General features: G+C 55.6%; 3 protein-coding genes across 3 annotated transcripts; 2 read left to right on the top strand and 1 right to left on the bottom strand.

The window, feature by feature from the left end:
• Window positions 1-2,913: 2,913 nt before the first annotated feature.
• Window positions 2,914-3,997, bottom strand: COL26b_000843 (uncharacterized protein; the record flags this gene model as incomplete). The annotated part of the gene is made up of 2 exons (XM_053173807.1): window positions 2,914-3,677; window positions 3,724-3,997. The coding sequence occupies 2 exons, from the start codon at window positions 3,995-3,997 to the stop codon at window positions 2,914-2,916; spliced, it is 1,038 nt and encodes a 345-aa protein (XP_053042364.1).
• An 829-nt stretch (window positions 3,998-4,826) lies between these two features.
• Window positions 4,827-5,995, top strand: CDC2 (Cell division control protein 2; the record flags this gene model as incomplete). Its single annotated transcript, XM_053173808.1, has 3 exons — window positions 4,827-4,863; window positions 4,975-5,650; window positions 5,728-5,995. The coding sequence occupies 3 exons, from the start codon at window positions 4,827-4,829 to the stop codon at window positions 5,993-5,995; spliced, it is 981 nt and encodes a 326-aa protein (XP_053042365.1).
• Window positions 5,996-20,821: 14,826 nt separating this feature from the next.
• COL26b_000845 (uncharacterized protein) lies at window positions 20,822-21,967 on the top strand (the record flags this gene model as incomplete). The annotated part of the gene is given in 2 exon segments (XM_053173809.1): window positions 20,822-21,756; window positions 21,775-21,967. 2 exon segments carry the CDS (start codon window positions 20,822-20,824, stop codon window positions 21,965-21,967), a joined length of 1,128 nt encoding a protein of 375 aa, XP_053042366.1.
• Window positions 21,968-24,231: the final 2,264 nt, after the last annotated feature.

Raw genomic sequence — 24,231 nt, forward strand, 5'->3', positions numbered from 1 at the left:
GTTTCCCCTGGCTTCCAGTTTCAAAACATCCGACGCGAGCATGTCATGGATACGAAATATCCATCTGATAATTTCTCGGTGCCACAGATCGATCTTCCCATGTGCTGGTTGCCCTCCCCGCAACGGGGCCAGAAAAGGGGCTGGGGTGAGGCGCAGTGCGAACCAAAAGGCCCTACTCATCAACTCAACTAAGCTCAGTCCGACTAGACCCCAGGCAGAAGCTCTTTCACCAGCAAACAAAATCAAGGAAACGGCCCTGGCATGGGATTTCGTTATTCAAGCGACACTGTTGATTGACATCGCCACGGACGGTTTTGGTTTGTGGTGGTGTTGAGACCTCACCATCTCACCACAAGTGAGCTGTGGAATTTGCCTCGATTGCCGCCCCGTGTGTTCTACCAGTCGACCAGAATAGTTACAGTTCATTTGAGTTGTTCGAGCCGGGCGATCGGAGACTTTCGACTTCAATATGTTTCTTTCGGGCTTTGGTGTAGAGGCTAGGGTTCATGCGCAAGCAGTCATGGGCCCGGCAAGATAGTCATCCCAGAAAACGGGAATCCAGAGGTGTCGGCAGCCACGCGACTTGAATCAAGTAAAGTGGATGTAAGCGCATGGCCAGCTACATGTGCGACGCATGAGATAGCTGAGAATCACCTCGTGCCCGTCTCAGGGTCACCCAGTAAACAGCCCAAACATCGAAGGGAGGACTACAAATTTCTGGCGAGGCTTCTCTGCTTCGATACAAGCACATGACTTAGCATCAGATACATGCCATTTAAGCCCGACATGCAGGCTAATATTCTTGGCCGTTCATGGTCGATTTGCGGTAGTAGGCAAAATAAAACCATTCACTTTACAAATGGCACGTGATGCTCAGATAACACAGCTAAGTTCAAGCTGAAATCATCAATTTCAGTACTGCGGCGCGGTTATGAGCGGTCTTGAGAAAACCCTTGGGTTATCAACCCCATGTGTTTGTAACAATGTGTGTGATTGCTCTGTAAACACGAAAGTAAACTTCTGAGCCGTATGGAGCACTACCTAAGGCATCACGACGCTGGAGAGTAGACGATTCTCATGTGAGAATATGGTAAGCAATAGCTATTTGATTAGCTACCGTACCTCTACTGCTGGTTGTCAAATCTGGACAATATATGGAGCTAAAGCAGTTGAGCGCTGAAGAAATATTTTGCATATTGAGCTGTCGAATTTGGTCTCTTGCAGCGCAACTCCTATGTCTCCGAGCCATGAGAACCCCAAAAGTGAGGTGAGAAGGTTACCGGAGGATTTTCGATGTCCCGTAAGAAGGACTGTAAGAAGGATGCCCAAAACAAGTCACGGTGGTCACATAAGGAAGAATTGAGTTATCCACTCGTTTAGCAAGTAGCGTTCGCCCGGGCAGCAAATTCCTTTCAAATTGAAAGTAAAACTATACATTTCGAGGACTTTACCTGAAATCTCATGTACAACGTGAATAAGGCAGGAGCAAATCGGCAAGCTCTTCTCAGGCGCATAAGGGGTCGGACGCCTTGCCAAATACCACAAGCAACCCCACTGGTGTCGACTTCCAAACAAATTCATCCACTCACGCAAAAGCATTGTCTCATGAATGGCTTTATCGTGTATCATAATATGGGGGGAAATATCGATGACGCCGAGAGGGCCTGGTGGGGTTGTTGATCAGAAGTTCGCGGGTAAAGGGGTTGAGCATCAGTGATGCACGTGTGCAGCTAATTGCCGGTTGTGCCTAGAATATTTATACGATTGTCGCAAGTGCAGTGTTATTGCTTCGTAAAACATTGAGAAGCGACGAGGTTACTTTATTTACAAAGTGGGTGTTGGAATTGGCCGTGGTGTGGGCGTGAGGCGTCGAGAGGGAGACACGCTGAGGGTGTTGAGCGTTAGTGTAAGCAAACACATATCTCACGAAGGAAGCACAAGAGTTTTATTCACCCATACGCACTTTACGAAAAAGGAATCTACACTCACGATGGATTGCCTCATCTCGTTTGCGCTTTTGCGGCTTCACCTGAGGTTGGGGTGTGGGGCCCAAGGGGGAGGCATCACGAGGCAAGGTCGAGTTGCCTCACCTTTACCGGTCACCTCAGGCACCAGCTCCACCGCAAGCGAGAAGAAAGCAAAGCATACTCACCTCACAGCAGTAAACATACACACGGCCTCTATCAGGAAGTCCAGAACCAAGTCTTTCGTCACCGGGCGAGGGACGCCTCGCCCGGTGGCACAATGGTATGAGGTCTAGGATCAAGGAGGGTGGTGTGAAGGATAAGGGTTCGAGCCTACTCGACGACAGGCAAAAATTACCGATCGACCGACCGATACCGAGCGAGAAAATTCCCAGCATGTGCACCAGAGATTAGCCCACACCGGTGGGTGAACTCTTTTGACCCTTAGCTTCTATTTTTTGTTCTGTATATTGATTGTTACTGTTCCTTCTCGTGCTTTAGCTTGTATATTTACTTCTGTCCTGAAATATTCTGTGTTACAGTTGTTATGAGGCGTCAGGTGGTTCCTTCCGCTTGACTGATCACGTCTTGAATGACTATATGTATGGATTGCCCCTGACCGGCTTGGGAGCGATACTAACTGATTGAGCGTCTCACGATGAAGGAACGACAGTCTTGAATAAAGTTCATCTCACATTGGATGTTGTCGCTCTTTGCAGACGACTGGCGCGACGATCCCTGGCGGAACTGACAAGTTCTCACCTGATCGCCCTGACAGAAAGTCACTGGAGGCACGATACAGACAACAATATCACGGAACATGGTCGCATGAAGCACATAGAGTACACGGCACATGACGTCCATACCCAAGTACGCAGCAGAAGTCTATATGGTATCTTACAGGGACGAGAAATCCAACGCTCGTAAATCCATCGTCTATGCGGCTCCATCAGTCCCTCATTTGCCTTACGTTTAGGTTTATCCTTTTATTCTGCATCCAACCCTTCCAGCCTTCATACTTGCCATCCTCTGAAGGCCAGTCGGCGAGGTAGTCCGGGCATGTCCCCTTGAGCACCTTGGGCACGCCATGCCATGCGAAGCGCGAGTCCTTGGTCATGTAAATGGCATCGCCAGAGCGCAAACGCAGGAGCAGGTACTCCTTGCCAGTAGCCTTGGCTTCTTCCGAGATATTTTCTGGACCGTTTGGTGCAATCATAAAGAGCCCGTCGCAGCCAAAGCTGAGGCTGACCAGACCCTTATCGACCTCTTCGCTGACGTCGCGGTGCATCATCATGGTGTCCCCCGGGGTGTAGAAGTTGACGATGGCGGCTTGCGCCAGCGTTTCGGGAAACAGGGCTTCGAGAAACTGAGCGATGTCGGACGGGAACTGGGGTGGGAGGTCTTCTGGGTATATGCGGTTCGTCCAGTCGTACTGTCCGCCAAGAGTGACCCAGTGCAGGCGACGCTCCATTACCTGCTTGATGGATAGGGGCTTGTGGACCGAGGCATCTTTCGGAGTAAACAGTGGTGTCTGATCTGGCGGATATGAGAAGAAAGATTCTGGAGACCCATCGGATGCCTTGGGATAAGGCATGTCGTAATGGAGGTGAAGGTTGGTCTGATGTGTTGGGACACTGAGATCACGGTTGATCATGAGAGAAAGGAGGGTCTTTTGAATTTCGGGAGGGACCAGGTTTGGAACGACAATAAGACCTAAACTAATCAGCAAAGTAGAATGTCGTCAGGTAATTATACATACCTGGCAGAAGTAGATGGTAGAGTAGTGGAACCTCTTGAAGGTTTGATGTGTCGACTGCGTTCGGACTTATGTGAGAAAAGGCGGCCTTGAGTTGATCGACTGAAATCTTTCCGGCAACGCAGAATTTCTCAGCTTGCTCTGGTGATCTGGGATCATCAAGAGCATCTCCGTTGATGAGATCCTTCTGGTCTGCCCTCGAGTATCCTTTCCACTTTGCCCGCATCGCCTCGGAAGGCTGCTCATGAGCGTCGAGCTCGACGATTTCGGCCGTCATGGTGGGTCGATGGTTCAATGTGTTCGGGGTGGATAATTGATATAAAAGTCGCCAGGATGAAGTGTCGTGTTATTGAGTCAGCATCTCCATCAGGAAATAAATATGAATGTTTGTTTTGCTGCTCTCTCCGGCCGTCGCATCGTACGTTGCCTCACTGAAACTGCGGGACAAACTCGGTCGAGTGAGTCGTCGGACCCCACCAACCATTGCAGCAGCGATCTTATCGATAACGCACACCCGTGCGATAAGGCTGCTATCGATAAGAATAGCGGGGCAGGCGACCGGGGCACCCACGCCACGGGAGAACGCGACCCTGCTGTCAGAGGCCTTGGTTGGGTGAGATCAGATCGCGCCTTGTTTTTCTTCATTGCTAGTAAACAACGACAACGAGGTGCAATTTTAGCACCACAAAACATCGACCAATCCGCCCCCGACGACGCCCTTCCCGCCCGGCCCTGCGAACCTCGTCACCGACAAACACCTCTCGTCGACCGACCGATTCCCATGGAGATTTTTCTCTCGTAGCGGCTCCCCGTATCTCGACTTCCGGCTTGTGTGTCTTTTTTTTCTTGTTCCCTTTGCGTTGCCCCCCGTCGTCCCAAAACGGATCCTCTCTCACACAGCTCTGCCCCTCGTTCGGCCCAGACCCTGAGGTGACTTGCGGATCTCCACGACCAAAACCCCCCGCCACAAAACATCGCCCCCCGACTCTGACGACTGCCTCCGACGCTTCCTCGAGCGGTAAATACGAATTGCGTCGAGAATTGTTCTTTCATTCTTTCTCAACTCTCTTTGATCACTGCTTCGATACACCCGCTGCACCGCCACCATGGAGAACTACCAGAAGCTCGAGAAGATCGGTGAAGGTAGGCTGCGAATCCAACCCTCGCCCCGGGACCGCTGCCCCTGCGCACAATGACGCAAGCATCGTCCATTGCATCCCGCAGTCCCAAGCTGACTCTCCTCTTTCTCTTTAGGTACCTACGGTGTCGTCTACAAGGCCCGGGACCTGCTCAATGGCGGGCGCATTGTGGCCCTGAAGAAGATTCGCCTGGAAGCCGAGGACGAGGGTGTCCCCTCCACCGCCATCCGCGAGATCTCCCTCCTCAAGGAGATGCGCGACCCCAACATCGTCCAGCTCTTCAACATCGTCCATGCCGACGGCCACAAGCTCTACCTCGTCTTCGAGTTCCTCGACCTTGACCTGAAGAAGTACATGGAGTCCCTGCCCGTCAGCGATGGTGGTCGCGGCAAGGCCCTTCCCGAGGGCAGCTCCGAGTCCCTTGCCCGTCTGGGTCTCAACCAGAACGTGATTCAGAAGTTCATGTGGCAGCTCTGCGACGGCGTCCGCTACTGCCACTCTCGACGCATCCTCCACCGCGACCTCAAGCCCCAGAACCTGTTGATCAGCAAAGACGGCGACCTGAAGCTGGCGGATTTCGGTCTCGCGCGCGCCTTCGGTGTCCCCCTGCGCACCTACACCCACGAGGTTGTCACGCTGTGGTACCGCGCCCCGGAGATCTTGCTCGGCGGCCGCCAGTACTCGACGGGCGTCGACATGTGGTCCGTCGGCTGCATCTTTGCCGAGATGTGCACTCGCAAGCCTCTCTTCCCCGGTGACTCTGAGATTGACGAGATCTTCAAGATCTTCCGGTAAGTTTATCCTCTTTGAAAGAAGAAGCCTCGAATTTTTGTCTCGTACATTCGCTAACATGTCTTCCTCGTCGCAGCACGCTCGGAACCCCTACCGAGGATGTCTGGCCCGGTGTCACGTCGTACCCTGACTTCAAGAGCTCCTTCCCCAAGTGGATCCGAGATGAGTCCCAGCCTCTGTGCTCGAACCTCGACGCCGAGGGTCTCGAGCTCCTCGAGATGATGCTGGTGTACGACCCGGCCAGCCGCATCTCGGCAAAGGCCGCATGCAACCACCCGTACTTCGAGACCTATCCCGAGCAGCACTCGCGGACCGGCCGCACGAACGGATACTATGGTCACTAGGAGTACCCCATTATCCAGCAGCAGCGCCGGGCCCCCATTCAGGATCGGCACATGGCCTTCTTCTGATGGGATTGACCACGGCTCTCTGCATACATTGTTTATTCATGTGTTGCCCCTCTCAACCTTCTGTGGGGGCCGGCCTGGGAGACACACATAAGCACAGCAGACTCTTATCCAAACAAAAAGTACCTTACTTGCTTTTCTGGATACTTGAGAGTTGGGGGATGTTTTGTTTTTGGGTCACTCGGGCGGTCACCAGCGCCAGCAAAACAGACCTATCATCAGGTGTCGAGGAAGGGAAGGCCGGGGCAACCGTTCGTTTCGACCATGCTGGTGAGAGCGCGACGGGAAGCGTTTGTGGCAGTGGCTGCAACGAGCAACAACGACAATACTAACGCGCACACCCCCTACCGAGATTGGCTGATGCCTCGTTGCATTAGAACACAGAACAGTTCACTCACAAGGCTCTTTCGTACCGTGTCATGAAAGATGGATGAGTAACCTTGTCACCCCAGCACATTTGTAGCACGAGCGTCGCTCTTGTCCTCCCCAGCCATCCCTCCTAACAGCGAGGCAGCCTGATACCTCCTCACCCAAGTCATGTCCCCCGTTCCACGCGAAAAAGAGATTCACCCACTTTCTTTCTCACTCTAATTTCTTTTGTCGTAAATCTTAATGCACGGAGTAAAGATGATGCATACGGTCGGTTTCGGTAGGACAGGTTAATGGAACAAAAAAGACACGTTTGGCATTCTGCCGTTTTTCCGCATTGAAGGCGTTCTTGTCTAATATCTCATTCTCACTTTTATGTGTTGTGTGAAGAGGATGAAATGATTGACTGTATCAGTACAACCCATCCATATCACAAGGCAAAGATCGTCTCCAGCATCGGAGATGCTTCATGACACCAGATGCTTCCAGGCCCTGCGCCTCGTCCACAAGATGCGCAACGTGAGGCTTCTGGGCTCAACCTTGCGTCGCCTTGCAGCCGTTTTGCCGATTCATCTGCAACGCCACCTAGTCCGGTTGGAGGAACGTCCCTTCTTTTTGGTGGGTTTTTTGCCGAAGAGGACCGACCTTGTTACGTTTGGCACAACGTGGGGGAAGAGAGTTCGTAGTAGCCCAAGGGCCAAGAGAATCACACCGCCCTTTGGCGATGAAGATCTATCACAGCTCCCCCGACATGTGGATGGTGAAGATCAGGAGGTGGTGGAGGAGGAGGATGGTTGTTCGGCTGGAGCAACTGCCGTGCCCGGTCCGGCGAAACGGTTTCCATTTCCGGGGGAATCACGCCAGGTACCGAGCATCAGATTTGATTTACATGACTCTGTTTTACTTTGAAGTGCGCGGCTTGAACTGTCAGCAGATGAAGAAATGTACTCCAGGTTCTCGCTATGTGTGGGAAAAATTGCATGTATGCCTAGAACGGTTGAGAAGAAGGCTTATCTGATCGGCTCATGGCCTCATCGTCGCTTGCTCATGTGGCCTGACGCGCCGCCCTGTTCACGGCACTGGCGCGGTTGGCGAGTCGCCCGTCCCCCGGAGCCGTGATGCCCAGTTGGCTAGCACTGCCGAAACGTCTTTTCGATGCTGCATGCTTCGTCTTCTTGCATGCGTTTCTCCTCTTACCTTTTTGTCATGTTGGTTGGGTGGTTTGGGGGCGGCCATTGGAATGGAGGGAGGGTGTGACTCGGAGAATGGCGACTGCATACGGATACCCTCACGTGAAATCTCAAATTGAATATCATGCCGCCCCACGGCCCCCAAAGCTGATGGCCAATTTCAATGGTATGGACGTCGGATAGCCGAAGGTGCGAGGAGGGATAGACGGGGGGCCAGCGACGGATGATATCGCATCCGCGAGAACGCCCATGAAACGGTTTAGTTGCCATCGTCATCTACTCACTCGCTCACAAAGATTTCCTCCCCCACATCGTCGTCAGGATTTCAAAAGGTCCCCATCCCACCGGTTAGACGGGACGTCCAGAAGGAAAAAGAAGAAGGGAGATGGTTCCTGTGTGTGTGGGTTGTTGGTTGTGTTTTCCAAATAAACCGAAACATGGGGTACTTTGCGGTTCTTTGAGGTTTGCGTGGGGCCAGTATGTCACTTTTTTGTCTGCCTCATTGTTGTTCCTGCGTTGGTGCGGTGTAAGCAGGTCGGCCAGGCTGCGTTGCTATTCTTGGCATCAAGCCTATACTCTGGCTCTCACTCGGCAGTCGACTGGTCTACATTTTGTGTGTGGTTATGTCCTAACCCCGGTCGAGGAGAAGAAGGACCGGCCAGTTCGGGCGATTCGGCCTCGTGGGAGGGTTAGGATCGACGGGACGAACGGCATCCCGTAGGAAAGAAGGTAGACACACTCCGTGTCGGGGGATGGTCCGGCCCAATGGGGCCACCAGACAGTAAGGCATCCCCCAAAAGGGCGTTTGTTCTTCTTTACCTTAGACGGAGATGATTGTAGTTTCTCTCGGGCCGTCGCCGCATGGGTTTTTGCGTTACTACCTACTTGGACGGCACGCACTGACAAGCAGAAAGCACAATCGCTGGAACCAAATTGACATCCGCCGGGTTGCATTAGTTGCCACGGTAGGGCTGTTTGCGGACAGACTTGTGTGAGGAATGTTGTGCATGGAGAATGGTTGGCTGGTTGGTTGGTTGGAGTAGGTAAGCAAACAAACCACATACACACGCACATACTCCAACAGGGCAAGGCACCAACATCAAAATAGGCCAGGGAGGAGGGACTTTTGCACGACCCTGACTTACGTGGAAGGAGGACGAATAACGTGCGGCGAGGCGCGTGGAGAGAACCGTGGGAACCAACGACTCTGGACAAACTGCCTAGCGCCCAGAGAGGAAGGGGAAGGGGGGTCCAGCAAGCACCGTCAGTGTCGTCTTTGACGGGCGTGAGAAGTGTCACGTAATAGCGGGCATCAAGGCAGGTTCCGAAAATCGACGGGGCCTGTTCTGTCCCAGGCTTGTGATGTCGAAGCTAAGATCAGGAAGCCTCTCGTCAGACTTTCGTCACGGCTCTCTGGTTGGACTTCTCGAACGGGCGCGTCGTCTTCGTCACGACCTAGAGTTTCACGAGCCTTAGCAATCCCACCTCAGGCCCAGATTATCACAAGCAGGCTGTTTTTCGCCAGGCTTCAACTGCCAACTGTGTCAACCCCAGAATCCCAAGGGAACGGAATCGCACGTAAGAATGGTAAGACATGGTTCCAACGAGTGTTGCAAACGTACGATTCCGAGAGTTGGGTTCAAACGGGGAGAGACATTGAAGGCACATCCCAGAAAACCGGATCTGTTCAGCAGCAGCACCGGTTCAGCTGTGCGTTCCCCTACACCCCCGAGAGGGCATCCAGGGCTTCGCAAGGTTACGGGGGTGGATGCTATGCCGTTCGAGGATAAGATGAGAGACATTGGAGACAGTAACTCTTGCCACCTTCACACAAATGCCTCTTTTTCCTGAAACTTACAGCAAGAAGACCTGCGGGCGTTCTGCCCTGCGCCCTGGATGCCCGGGCAGACAAAACTAGACGTGAGAAGGGAAAAAGAAGTGCGTAAAGGCGTAGAATGCACGAGGGCATCTAGGGGGAGAAAATCCATCTGAGGGAAGTAACATAACCCAAGGCGTACGTAGATAACACGCTACGGACTCTCGGGGTGTTGCTGCAGATCGTTTTGACAGAGTTTGAGCGTGAACATCTCCGCGGGCGCGGCATGGGCCGTTTTGGGGCAGCAAATTGTGCCCTGAATACACTCCTCAGCGGGAAGGCACGACGGCGGAGGACCGATGGGCTGGGCGGGCGTGCTAGTGTGGGCGGCAGAACGCGCTAGAAGGCGACGAAGAAGGTTTCTGGACGTCACCGGCGAGGCCGCAAACGGGAGGCTGATGGCCGGGGACCTAGGAACATGAGCGCAAGCTGGGTCGAGGCGTGAGTTGGCTTGAGGCTATCCGGATTTTCCACAGGGAGGGTGTGTGACTGCGAGAGCGCGATGAGAAAGCGAATACGATTGTGTAAAAAAACAAGGCACTGGGCTGGCTAGGGGCCGTCTCGGGGACCTGGAGCTTGCGAGAAAGCAGGTTGAGCTGGAGGTGTGCGCCATGAAAAAGGCAGCCAGAAAGCAGACATCGCTCGCGTTGGCAGCCCGCAGACGGGGAGGATCGTGGGATCTTGTGGAGGCTGTGCCCGTTGGGATGTCTTGGGTGTTGGTGAGGCAGGAGGCAGGAGGCTGCCATGTGCGCTGGCGGAAAATGTCTCGCCGGATGCGGATGGGAACTCGGTCGTGGATGCGTGTGATGGAGGGATTGGAGGAAAGGTTCTTTTGTCCTGGCTGCGGAGAGGCACAGGGCAGTGGAGCCCGAGGGTGATGCGTTTGGTGAAGGCTTCAATTCTTAACGGAAGGCGATGGCAAAATGTCTCGCTCCTAGCTGGTTGACTCTGAACGCCATTATCCAGACTGTCGGGATCGTAATTGATGACGAGGAGGTAGCAAGCAGCAAAGCGAGAAGTGCGAAAAGTGCGAGGTGCGCGCGAAGATGGCAACCTTGATCCCCAAAGCGTACGACTGCAGATTGGGTCGAAATTAAGGTGTGTTGTCTGGAGCTGTTTTCGTTCGAACAGAGTCGTCCCAAAAGATTGAGCATGTTTGCTAGCGCGCTCATCATGCAGGACGTGTCTGGGGTTGGTTTGGGTGACTGCGGCTGCGGGGCCAATGGCATCCCGTGAGAACTGCATTATGCATAGCTAGCTGCGGCGGTTGCGCAGATTGCCGTGGCTATTTCCATCGGTGCAAGCCCGTGCGGCGTTTATTTTTGAGGCAACGGGACCAACAGCCTTCGCTGGCCGGGCGCTTGTGGGGGAATCGCGGGCTCCCGCTGACATTGGACGAAAGGCCTGTTCGGACGATAGCTGCATAAGGTTCATGGCATGCTGCCCTGGTCGTACAGGCCCTGCAGAGGGTGAACAGCTCTGAGGCTTAGACGAGAGGACGCGCTTCCTGAAACGCAGCGGTTGGGGGCCATTGAGCGGGCCGGACGCGATGCGGGATGGTTCGTCGCTTGTCTACTCCGTCAAGACGGATGATGTTCGTCTTGTGTCGAGGCGGGGTGTAGACCTCACCTCATTCAGCCTTCCCGGTCCTTTTGCAGGCGTTTGAGAAATAAGGATTTGGGCTAGGCAAGGAGAGGAATGAGCTGCCTGCGGGTTGCTGATGCTGGCGCTGGGCTTCCCAATCCTAGCCTCCTTGACGTCGCTGTTCCTCAGGTTCGCTCCTTTCAAGGCCGGGTACGCGGGAGCTTGCTTGGCTTTTCCCACCGGGCGGGGGAAGATGGACAGACGCAGCGAGGGGGAAAGGGTGTCTGTGTAGCATGGTTAGTGGAAGAGAGCTGGCGAAGGTGCCCTGAAGATCGATGGATGAGGCGTGAAAGGGTAAGGCAGGTCTCAGTTCTCAAGATTGAGTATATGCTTTTTTGTTTGTCTATGCGGCGTTCCTTGGGAGAGGCGGCGTTGAGCTTGATTCACCTTCCCAGAGAGGAAGAGCGTCTCGGCGACGTGCCGACGGAAGATGCCTTGCTGGAATCAAGTTGGTCTTTTGCGTGCAGGCTGCTGCATGACGAGCAAACGAAGTTTATCCGCATCCCACGCCGGCGCCCGAGACATCAAAGAAACGGAGGCAGCCGGGCGACGCCACGACCCGGCAAGCGGCACGCCGCAGCGGACAGCCACTGGCCCTTTTAGGACCATTCTGCGATGTCGAGTATCGAGTGTTGACGGTAGAGGGGTTGCCTTCGTACGAAAGAGTGGCTTGGCAGGCTTCTCATTCTTGTCTGGCTGCTGAGCGCTGTGCAGTGCACCAGGTTTCTGGGACGCAAATTCTGGCTTGGATCGTGACGTTGGCTTGGCCGCACCGCCTTGGCGGTGTTGATAGCATTGCTTGGTGCATTGCGGCTGCGGCTGCTCGTATTGCGACGCTTCGTGGGGTCGAAACGGACGTTTGCCCTTCGGACACGACGTGACTTGGTAACCATGACCAGGTTCGGATCCGGGAAGTGGCGGTTCGGGCGGGACTGAGTGGGATACTGCGTGCTCACTACGGACACTTAGTAATTGACGGCACGGCGGCGTAGCAATGGCGGGAGGCGGAGGGGCTGAGGCAATCAGGGCCCGAAGTGTGGCTGGTGGCCATCTGTTGCGTAAACGCAAACGCAGCCAGCACCCAATCACCAAGCGGCGCAGCCCCGGGGCCGAGGTCGACGGCAACATGGGCCCAGGGCAGCCAGCAAGGCGAGGGCGGAACAAGGGCCACGATGCAGGGCAGCACGACCCCTGGTGAGCGTGATCGGGGAATTGTCGATCAACTGACTACCTGAGCCGAGGCCGGCGATCAGCGATGGGATGACAGATTGGGGGGAGCGCACGCGCCACACCTTAGGATCCCTGCCAGGCGAATGGGAGAGGGCGAAAAGGCCGACTGCGCAGGGGACGAGGGGGGCGTGTGTCTTTCAGACGACCGGGAAGTGTGGCTCGAAATGGAGGGACGCTGTCCATGCGGGGTACGGAGGTACGAGCAGGCATGGGCATGCTCACTCTCAATCAATCAGCTGGCACGATCCGAACGGCCAAGGGGGGAGACACACCTAAACCGGTTCGTCGCTTTCTACCTTTGACGGGCACGCATGAAATCCCAAATTCGCATCACGAACGGCTCCGTGGCGGGGACGGCCGTGTTTGCTGCATCAAGCAGCCAGCTGTTCTTCCCATATGTACGTTATATGTCTGACTCTGGCAACCTCCTATACGCCGGGCTGAGCTGAGCCTCGAAGCACCACGGGGCCGGGGGGTTGCAATCGAGCAAAGTTTTCTCTCTTTCAGATGCGTCAAAGGAGTTCCCGAGTCTCTGGGTCGTCTGTTGAGCAGCCACGACCGGTACCAGCCACAAACTGTCTCGGGCCATAGGGGCATAGCCACCTCGTGTGGCCTGCGCTGGGAGGCGCGATTGGCGAGTTGGCCCTGCGAAGAGGGTGTTTGGTTTCAAGGCCTCTCCGGCCAATCAAGCCATCTGCACGGCATCAGCCCGGAGTGGTCTCCGACGCACCAGCACCGAAGCGGCAAGGTCGCCCGGCGTTTTGTGGAGACGGAGTTTGAAGAGAGGGCGATGGAGCCGCGGGAGTCGTCGAGGGGAGGGAGGAGGGAGGCGGTGAGGAATGCGGACGGGAGCCGAGACGGTCTAGGCGGACGGACGGACGGACGGATGCTTGAACGATTGAACGAGAGATCCGGAGGGAGCGTCTGCGCTGGCCGTGGATGCAACGTGGGCTGCGAGAATGGGGGACGTCGCAAGGAATGAGCATGAGTCTGGCATGATGGGCCGACAGCTTGCGATGCCTGTTTCGTAGTGCTGCAAGCCTGCAACGGCATATTTTCGCATGAAGGCTTTGATGTCGAGTCGCCCTCACACGCTTTCGCCTCCATTGACGGGGTCCCTGAGGATGGAGCCCACCACCGACCATCGACAATGCGTGTGCAAGTACGATACCCAGTTAAACTGCAGCACACCCCGTCCCATGGATCAAGCCACAGTCCTCTCTGGCCCGTGTCTCCGCTGAGGCTGCCAAACACAGCATCAAGATCCGTTGCGCCATCCAGGGGGAAACTCGAGCTCGGCCGGGGAACTCGTGTTGCTGCATAACTCCCTGGCGTAATAGCACCGCATAGTATGCAAGCACGCAACGCCCTGATGCATGGTGGCGGATCTTAGCACCTTCCTGCCGAGATAAGTCGCTAGATGAAGGCACACCTCAAAACCAAGCAGTCGCACAGAGGCGGCCGCAATAGGCAAGAGTAGGCATCTCGAGAGGAGGTGAGCATCCGGGGGTCCTGATGGTGATGCGGGCATCGAGAGGGGGGGCAATTTGGCCATGCTATCTGAGCAGGGCTAGCAGACCTGACACTTTTGGCAATCTGGTCGGGAGTCCGCGGGTCATGGCGAAGCCACCGTCGCAGGAGCTCATTTGTGAAGAGTGATAGCGCGAAGCTATCGACGCCGCGCGCCATAGGGCTCGTGCATGTGGCAGTTGACGGTGTCTCTGCCCTTTTGTCAGCTGCCATCCGGTCCCTCTCTCGCTGCTCATTTGGCTGTCAAGAGGGGCAAAGATTCAGACGACGGGACTCTGCACGGATGCCGCAGTTTGTTCACTTCAACGATAGAGGGCCGCTGTAAACTGGGGGCTGTTTGACAGTGCTTGCGTTAGCTTCCCTACGCCTCCGCATTCTCAATCCTTGCCCTGCGCTTGGGCGTCGGTCCATCGAGCCGAAGACTAGAGAAAAAAAAGGGGAGAATAGGGGGCTGGATAGAGTGACTATTGAGGCTTCTGAACACGTCGAGCCGGAGGGGAGAAGGGATGCATTCGATTGGGAATGAAGAGGCAGGCACATGAAACCGTAACGTGGGGAATGATCTACCTCAGGGGAGGGCAGTAACAGTTTGTGCTTGAAGGTTATCGATATCGCCGACGGAGGATTGGGAGGGGTGTTCGCGCAGTGATTGAGAGAGACGAGAAAGCGACGAGCTCCTTCCCTGTCCCGGGGATGCCATGAGACTGATCTTGTCAATTGCGGGAAGGGAGCGATCAATCATGCGAACTCGAAACTTTGACTTTCTGTCTGATTGGTAAGGTTGAGCCTGGCGGTGGGCATTGACAGGGCCCGTATCTTGTCAACGACGGCTTGATGTAGTGTATCTGTAACCCGTTCTGGCAAAAGGCATAAGGGCTAATCTCTCGACGTTGGCTGCGTGCGCAAGAGGGGCCATGATTGGATGGGAGTATTCGCCGGTTGGCTCAGGCGACAGAAGTCCAAGAGCTGGCTGACGGTGAGAATTGGATGGTCAGCCAGCCATGTGGAGGAATCGCAGCGACTGGGGAAGTCTGTTTAGGATCCTCTGTACTATGCAGCAGTAGAGCGAGTCGAGCTGCGAAGCCACACGATAAACGGCTCCTTCGCCCCTTTCAGACAAGCCAGGGTGCGCCAAAGGGACTGGGAGAGTTCCTGCCGATGGGCACCGAAAGCCCGACAAAGGAGCAAGCTGTATACTCTGTAGCCAAGACGAGAGGTTCGTCGGATGAGAGCTGGCTGGGCTGGGCTGAATTCACGAGGTGTTGAAGCTAACAGCCTGCCTCTGCTGAGCATGTTGGTGGGCTGCGTACGCCTGGTGTCGTTGGCCGACGGTTAAACTGGTGGGAGGATTAGGAACTTCAGGATCTGTCTCAGAAGATGGCGAGGGCGTTGGATGTTTCGTTTCATGAACACCACCAAACGCTTGACCCATTCCGGCGGGATTCCTCCTTGCTGCTGTTGAACTGCTATGCAGAACAGGATGGACAACATGATTTGCGAGGACTCGGGGGGGACAAATGCCTTGTCTTGATTGGCCGTGTTGCACGATTGTAGTTTAGCGTAGCGTAGGAAGCCCAGCGGGCGTGGTCACGCCTTTTTGGAGGTGTTCATTTTGTTCATTCCGCTGCAGGGCGGGCGTTGCCACTCCAGAGTTTACGGACCGAAACTTTTTCTCAACTCCGAGCGCTTTTGCGGCTGGTAAACCTGAGGGAATCTGCAGTGCAGGCGCTGGCTGCAGGGCATCTGGCTTTGTCGGGTCCACCACGTCCATCCGGACCGCGGGCCAGGCATGCAAAAGAAGCAACGAAGCGCAAGCATGGCGTTTGTTTGTTGATCAGCTGTGAGGGCACAACGAGACTGGCCAGAGGCCGATGTGGCTGTTAACCGCAGTGGGCGGCGACGATAGATTGCAGGTGGGTAGCAGGCGGACGGATAGCAGAGGCGTCTCGAGAAACACACGATGGCAGCACAGCCAGGCCTGGGAAGCAGCCCAGCAGCCAGCGGTAGCAGCCAGCGGCCGAAGCGATAGCCAGACCCAGACCCTGAGTCTGCACCAGCACCAGCACCAGCGCCAGCAACGCGCAGCAGCAGCAGCAGCAGTAGCACGATAGAGACCTAGACGGGCTCGAAATAAGATGACTCACGGAGGGGTGCAGACGGCGGAAGAAAGACGGCGGCGTATCGGCGTCAGGTCAGGTCAGGATGGTCGCGACGCGGGCCGGGCAGTTGTCCTTCTTGGTGGTGGTCCCGTCGTGTCGTTGTGGTGGTAGTTTCACCGGCTCCTCCAGCAGTTGGACAGGCGTGACAGGTAACCACGCGGCGTGGTGCCAGACCCGGGCGGGCTGGTACCGTCGCTTCCCTGCCCTGCGACAAGGCAAAGGCAGGCCTTGTTGCTGTTTCATCCATGTTCATCAAAGGAGGCGAAAACAAGAATAGCAGCGGGAAACGCCCATTGGACCGTCGCAATTTCCAGTCGCCAACGACGCGGGTGTGTTGTGTTGACTTGGAGTGAGTTTGGCGGGATCGTGGGTGGAAGGGTTCCCTCCTGCTTGGCCGCGAATCGATTGGCAGCGAGGGCTCGAGAAAGAAGGCCATCGCTTGTTTCATCTGTCTGTTCGACGTAGGACGCGGCCACCAATGAGCCGCGCGCAATAGTCGTGTCCGAGGGCCCCTGACAGCGACAAGACAGGACGGCAAGGCAAGCTGACGTGCGTAGCATGGGAGTAGTGTAGCTCTCCATCGATCCATGTCTGCATTGCGTAAGCCGGGGCTGCTTGATGCTTTTTTGGTGCTGAGCTGGCGGTTGTTGACTCCATCGTCGCCTTCCTTGGTGGTGTTCAGCGGCTGCCATTGGACGTTGTTGCACCGCGCCGTTTCCACCGAGAAACACGAGAGGCGAGAGAGGGGCAAGGGAGAGCGAATAAGGTGCTCGGCCGAAGCGGTACGTACCGGCTGCGGACCTACTGCATGGTAAAGTGTGTGTAGCGGCGTTGGCCAGTCAGAGTGCAAGAAGCAACGATGGCAGCGACACTTTCAGCAGACAGCAGAGGAAGGAATGGCTGGGGGTGGGGCCTGCCCGCGTGAATGCGCTTTTCTTCTCTCTGCTGCAAGTCGTGGTCGTGTCGCTCAGTGAGGATTGTCGCTCGCTTCGCTTGGATGCTGTGGACGAAAAGCTCCAGCGGGCTTGTTTTGGCAGACATGGACCCTTGCTTGTGGGATCGTGTCTCTGTGTTTCTGCAACCACTGGCTGAGCGTCCATCAGCCGGCTTTGGCGCGCAGCGGCACGAGAGGCTACGGGGATGACGGAGCCCAACGGAGCGGCGATGGCCAGTCAACGGCCGTCGTGAGACACTGAGTGAGGTTTGGGTTGACGTAGGGTGCTCTGTAAGGTAATTACAGACGCAGATGCAGCTTGGAGCCGCGCTTGTCTCCGTCCTGTCCGCACGGAAACCTGTCTCTGTAGCTGATTTAGCTGCAGCTGCAGATGATGGCCATGGTCGTGAAATGACCGTGTTCTTGATTCGGCCTTGGCCTGGCCGTGGTCCTGGGCCGGGTCTTGCTTGGGCTTGCAAAAGTAAATATATCGATCTCACCCACAGGAGCCGTCCAATCCATCCCTTACCCTCGGCGCCTCTTGTCGTATATTTCATCCCTGTGTCCTCCTCCCTCTCGAGCCCTGGGAACTCTGAATCCTGTCTCTTGCCAGGACCTTGATTCTCTCCTCCATCTCAAATCATTTGCATCATCACCGGCATTCGAGGGTTGTTGTATTGAATACGACACCCGACTTTCCTTCGCCTATCGTGAGCAGGGAGACGACATTGACGCCGAGACATCAACATCGACAACAACAACAACAATAACAACCACAGCCGGTCTGCTAATACGAAATCGAATCTATTCAACCCTTGTTTTTTCTAGACTCGGCTCTATTGTTCAATCTTTTCCCCTGGATAATTCACGTCTGCACTATTGGACGTTGACACCCTTTCGTTGCTGCTGCTGGACACCAACTGCGATATCCCGCCCCACACCCACTTGCACCATTGCAGCTGCACCTTGAGTGAGCTCCGTCAACCTTTGACCTCGACCTCGACCCGAGTCCGCCAAGGCTTCTTCTTGACCCGAGAACTGGAACAAGTTCTTGCATCTATTGGATCCGCATCATCATCGTCACCGCCCTGGAGAAAATCGACGTTTGGTCAGATTTGCGTCGCATTCACTCCGCCCTCGCGAGATTTCTGGATTAAAAGGCAGACACCCGTCTGATCTATCAACCTTGATCACCACCACCACCGGCATCGCTTAGGCTTTCTTTTGGTGCTCATCTGCATCCATCTTGCAACCCGCATCTCGATTGACACCCTACCTCGTGTTCCGTTCCGCCTTCGATTCTGCCCGAGAGCCTCGACCGTCGACGAACAGAAAGCGTGTTCCGTTGACAACCAGTCAGAGTCGCTTCCAACCTGGAGGACCCCTGCTTTCGGCACCCCATTCGCAGAAAGCAGCCTGCACCGCCTCAGCGCCCAACTGCCCAGACTCTCAGTGACCGTGTGCCAAGTACCGGATACCCTGGCCGCCGGGCATTTTTGGTCTGAAGTCACCGTACCCCATACACCCCCACCTCACCACTCTTCCAGGTGCCGACCGCGGTGCACCTCCGCTACCAACAACCCACCACCAGGTGCAACAGCAACAGTTCCGCAGTCAGCCAGGAAAAGGTGGCTTCACTTCGGAAAAGCGCATAACCAACGCCCTGCCCTCACGGTTCACATTGCGGCCAACCTGGACGTTGCTGAGCCTTAGCGATACCGCATCACGACCTGCGTCATTCTCCCCAGCTGTTGACTTTATCCCCGTCGCATCGAGAAAGACTCGGCCAAGGTTCACCCCGCCAAGCTACGGAAAATCCAACAATATCTCCAGTCCTTCATTCAAACCCCATCTACCGGCGACACAGCGCGGCCGGACAAACTATTCACGCTCGCTCGCGACGTCCGAATCGAGACAGACAATCATTTCCCCAACCTGCTTCACGTTTCCGGTCTTCGGATCCCGGCCGAACAAAGCCTGCCTTACCTTACCACCTTGCGGATACCACTACAGTCGGCACAGCATCTTCAATCTGCTGCTGGCTTACACGACGTCCGCCCCGCGGCCCCGAGAACAATTAATCAACAATCGACACTCCTCCAACGCCCTCCTCTCCGCCGGCTCGGAAGTTTTGGACTGCTCCCTCTAATTGACCATCTGTGATTTTCGCCGTACTGCACTGTCACTCGCGAGTCGCTGGGATCTTCGCATCGCACCGGTTCCGCTCTACCGCTCTGCCGCCGTCAAACTCACACACCTTGACACCCGTCTGCCATCCGCTATTCCCTCGCGGCTGCGCGATCCAAGCGTCAATCAATCAATCCAACCCAACTCAAAATCACACCTGGACGGCTCAATCTGTCCTAGACGTCCATAATTTCATCACATCGCGGCCGTGGCTCTTTCTCCAAAACCCAAACCCAAACCGCCGTCCCCCTGACTCGCCCCGTTGTTTTACTTGACGCCTTCAACTCCTCACCTGCAAACCTCTCCAAGCACTCGACGGGCGTGACTCGGATACTTCATCCGTTTGCAGACGTTCAGAAAATTCGAGCGCCTATCCTCCATTCGTCATAGAGCACCGGGCATTTTCCAGAACTTCGGGACTTTCTCTCTCGCCCTTGGCTGCCATTGTCGTCAGTCGCAACAATCGCACCCGACCCTCGTCCACCAGGCCGTCCGTCTGCTTCCAGTACCTCCACGCTGCCATCGTCGTTGGCGTCCGCTATCCTCGCTACTTTCGCGATTTTTCTATTCTCAGAAAGAAATCGCCACTTGTTCGCCGTCGTCGCCGAACGACCCGCGCATCAGCAGCAGCATTCATTACACCGCCAACAATACACCAGCACAACAGCCCGCCTCTTCTAGGTCTCTTACTCTCGACTGCCTCACTGCCGAAACATTATCGTGTTCCGCAACGCAGAAAGCGCTCAACGTCCGACTTTCCGCCAAGAGTTGCATTCGAGCAGAGTTCGTGACCAGTTCGTCACAGCCATAATATCGAGTTAATCTGGAGATTTACCTGGACTCGGAGTGTTGAGAGTGTTGCGCCACACTCCACCTGTCGAGGTTAAATACAGTACTACATCTGCAACTCCAGCAAGTCCAGTTGCTGCACCCGCACCGACGCTGCATCCCGCGAAATCCAGACCCCGGCCGGCCAGTCCGCCCCCTGCGACTTCGCTTTTCTCGGAGTGTTATCACCACGCCCCCCAGCGGCCAACTCTTTCACTCCGACTAAAAACCAACCACCCCCTGCCGACCGTACCCAAGCACGCCCTCCCCCCTTGCACGCCTCCCACACCCTTGCACGCCTCCCACACCCCTGCACCCCTGGGATCTACAGCATTCCAGCCCACCCCAAGCATCCAAGCCCCAGCAGGCACTTCCGTCGGCGTCCTGCTGAGACCCCCTAAAAAACTAACCCCCTACTACCGCTAGCACTGACTAGTACCCCCCTGACAACCCGCCCACTCAGCCTCGTGGACCGCACGTCAGTGGGTGACGACGAGCTGCCCGCATCCCTCAGTTCCCAGGACCATCCCCAGAGCCTGGCCCCGTCACTTGCGACGAGGCACATGAACTTCGCCGCACACCACACCCGTACCCTCCTTTTCGTCTAATATATCAGCCCAGCCTGCCCTTCCTCACTTCTCCTGCCTTTCCTTATTTCGGCACTCTTCACGACAACATCGACAGCACAAAAGGGACGCTTCCTTCACAAAAGGACCCCTGCGACTATCAATACACCACACACGACTCCATCATCATCACCAACCACCTCGACCACCCCTCATATCCCATACACACACACATACACACACAGTCACAATGGAGTCAAGGTCACACCTCACCCAGGCTGAGCTCAACGCCGCCGCCCTCGACCACTTCGTCTACCAACCAGTCAGCAAGTCGATGATTTCCTACCTGGCCGGCGCCGCCTTCAATGTCATCTCCTGCGACAGCGCCCTCATGCCTCCCGCTTCCGCCGAGGCCTACCGTCAACAACAGCTTCCCCCGACACCGCCAAGGACACCCGAGCCCCGCGCTGTTCGCACCGAAGACGCCGACCTCCCCACCCTCGAGGCCTTCATCACCCAGCTTGTTGTCTCTTCCAACGTCCAGGTCCCGACGCTCATGTCCACCCTGGTCTACCTCACCAGACTCAAGTCCCGCCTGCAACCCATGGCCCGCGGTCTGCGATGCACCACCCACCGCATCTTCCTTGCCGCTCTCATCCTCACTGCCAAGTACCTCAACGACAGCTCACCCAAGAACAAGCACTGGGCCACCTACAGCCACGTCAACAACGACCTGTCCAACTTTGGCTTCAGCAGGACAGAGGTTAACCTGATGGAGAAGCAGCTTCTGTTCCTTCTGGACTGGGACCTGAGGATCACCGAGGAGGACCTCTACCGCGAGCTCGACCCCTTCCTGGCGCCCATCCGCGCCGAGATCGAGGCTAAGCACGCTCGTCGCATTGCTCGCCGCCGCAAGCAGGAGGAGGAGATGCGCAAGAGGCAGGAGGAGATGATCGCCATGCAGTCCTACCCCAGCCCGCCATCCTCGCGCGCCAGCTCTCGCTCGCGACAGGAGACTCCCGACCACGCTCGCTCATACAGCGGCGCCTCCATCACACCACCCGGCCTTTGCTACAGCAGCAGCTATGGCAGTTCCATCAGCTCTTACGCTCCTTCTGTCGCATCTAGCCGGTCTCAGTCCCGCGCCACCACCCCGCTCGACAACCCCGCCGAGGAGCCCTACATGTACGTGCCCAACGGCAGCTTGTACGAGTCTCCCGTGGAAGTGCACATCGAGCAGCCCGCATCAACACTGCCGAAGCGCAAGCCTCTCCTCCCGTACGAGATCAGCACCGAGGAGCTGCGCGACATGCAAGACGGCACCAAGGCGAAGAGGGCACGCATGGGACGTGGCATGTGGGGCCGCGTCTTCGGTGGTGCGGTGACAGTGCGGTAGTCTGCTGCATCGCACAGATTCTTTTCCTTTTGTCACAGCCTCAACAACTTTTTCACCTCTCACATTTTCCTATGTTTGGAGTCACCCCAAAAAAAGCATGGTGTTGGATTGCTTTATAGAGAGAGCACGGAAGGACAGACTTGTTTATCTTACCCGAGGGCGTTGGTAATGGGACGACTGGTACATGGAACACGGATTATGAGGACACGGCAATCCTCGGGGCATTTGCATATATGGAGTGGTGTTTGGGGCGGATTTCATGAACATGATTATCACTTGTTCCTTTCTTGTCGGTTGGGCTTTTTGGCATCCTCGCATGGTAGAGGCTTGGCCCCTGTTGGGATCTTGGGAAGAACTGTTAGAACCGGTTCAGCAGTATCATATCAGTCAGAGCTCCAAATGAGCATCAGCACACTCTTCTCAGAAGGTGTGCCGGAAATTCAAAGCGCGGGCACCAACCACACTGGTGCCCGTTTCCAAACAACTTTTACTTGTCTCCTTCCGCTCGCGCACATACACTGTGACTCGATGTCTTCGTGAACGGCACCTGGCTCCTCCCGTCCCGTGTCGAACACCCCGCTTGCATCGGGGTCTAGAACGGTTGGCTCTAGTGCACCTCGTGACGTTGGATGCAGGCGGTCGGGGTAAGTGTCCTTTTTTTTTTTTGTCCCTAATGAAAATCTTCTGCGGGGTGGAGAGGACACTGTAGCGGAGCGCGCAGCGCGGTTCGCATTCAGCTTCACATGCGAGACAATTGGGGACGACTGCGGCCTTTGCAGTGTGCCCGGGCAGCGGGAACATCCAGTCATCTGCAGCCGGGGTCGGCGGTGAGGGGGTCGGTCATTCTGGGTCAAGCTCGGAAAAGAATCAAAAAAAACCCTCGTGATCTTATTTTGTTCATTTGTATTCTTTCGCCATCTGCCATCCATGTATTTATCCCATGTGCAGAAAATTTTGCAATGCAGCTTTTTGATGACGATATGCGATGGCGGTATTGGAGGGGTTAAAACCACTTGGTTGGTTCTCGTTATCGCAACAAGCCCATGACTACACCCAGAGTTTATCGCCCCCAGGTCATGATTCGCATCTTGCTCGGGGACAGGACATGAGTCGGGTTCGCCGGGTTCTTGCAACCTTATAACATCATAGCTCGACCAGGGTGCACACAGCACACGCAGAATGAATCAAGGCGGGAGGGGGATGGATTTTCACAAAAGTTTGATGCCATCTTGTTACTTCCCGCTGGGCGAGTGGTGGTGGTGGTGATGGGCAATGACTTGGGAGGCGGCGCATAAACCGGCTAGAGTTGTCTCTCTCTCTCCCGCACCTTGGGCGCTCCCCGTCACGGCCGGATCAGAGACATTCTCTATCTCACCTTGCAAGATTGGGCTTGCATCCGTCCGTTGAGGAAGACCCAGCCATCTGGAAGCCGCAGCAGAAAAAAACGGCAAGTTGGGTTTGCAAAAGGCGGAAAGGGGAGGCTTGTGTGTGCCCAGACGCTTGGATTTTACAGTGACACATTAACGTTTGGATGCAGCTAAGCTGGCGGCGTCTCCTAGCTCCCTAGGTTCTCTGTCAAGGTAAAGGTACAGCTCCCCGAAAACCGGGGGCTTCTCCCCGATGGTTCTTCGTCTGCATGGAGTTTTCATGTTTGTGTGGTGTGCTGCGGAGGATCGGACATGTTCTACAAAAGTAATCGCTTCGTGAACTCCGAAAGAAGGAGGTTGTTTGGGCTTCCCCGGAGATTTCATGGGGGCGAGATTGTCGTGATCGACCGGAAGGGCGGATCGTGACGTCGACGTCGAAATCCCAACGGAGGGGGAAATCTCGGGTTGTTTTCGCTCGTCTTCGTGTTTCCTCTAGATGGTGTGTCTGCATATGTAACCCGCCGTTCCATCGTTTACCGTTAAGAGACCAGGAGAGAGAAACAGAGTTTCGTAACATCGAGATGCATGGCGTTTTGGGCATTGCAGAGAGTTGCGGAATGCAGCATGCAGAACGCCCGACTGGTTTTAGGGGTCCAAAAAGGTGACGTCTAGATGTGTTGGGCGTGCCAAAAAGTTAGATGGCTGATGGCGGGGATCAGCTTGTCAGCAACGGTACACGTAGCGTGCGTACTGGGACATGATCCAACGAGCAGAGGCGGGGTTTGAGAAGGGGGATTGGCTACACCGTCAGATGGGAAAAAACGAGATCCCGCCGTGGCATTCACACAAAGGTGCATCCTTGTGGTTAGGATACATTCAGGTTGCTATCGCGGGCGC

This window comes from Colletotrichum chrysophilum (assembly GCF_026319265.1).
Source record: "Colletotrichum chrysophilum strain AFK26 chromosome Unknown scaffold_3, whole genome shotgun sequence".
NCBI classification, from domain to species: Eukaryota; Fungi; Ascomycota; class Sordariomycetes; order Glomerellales; family Glomerellaceae; genus Colletotrichum; species Colletotrichum chrysophilum.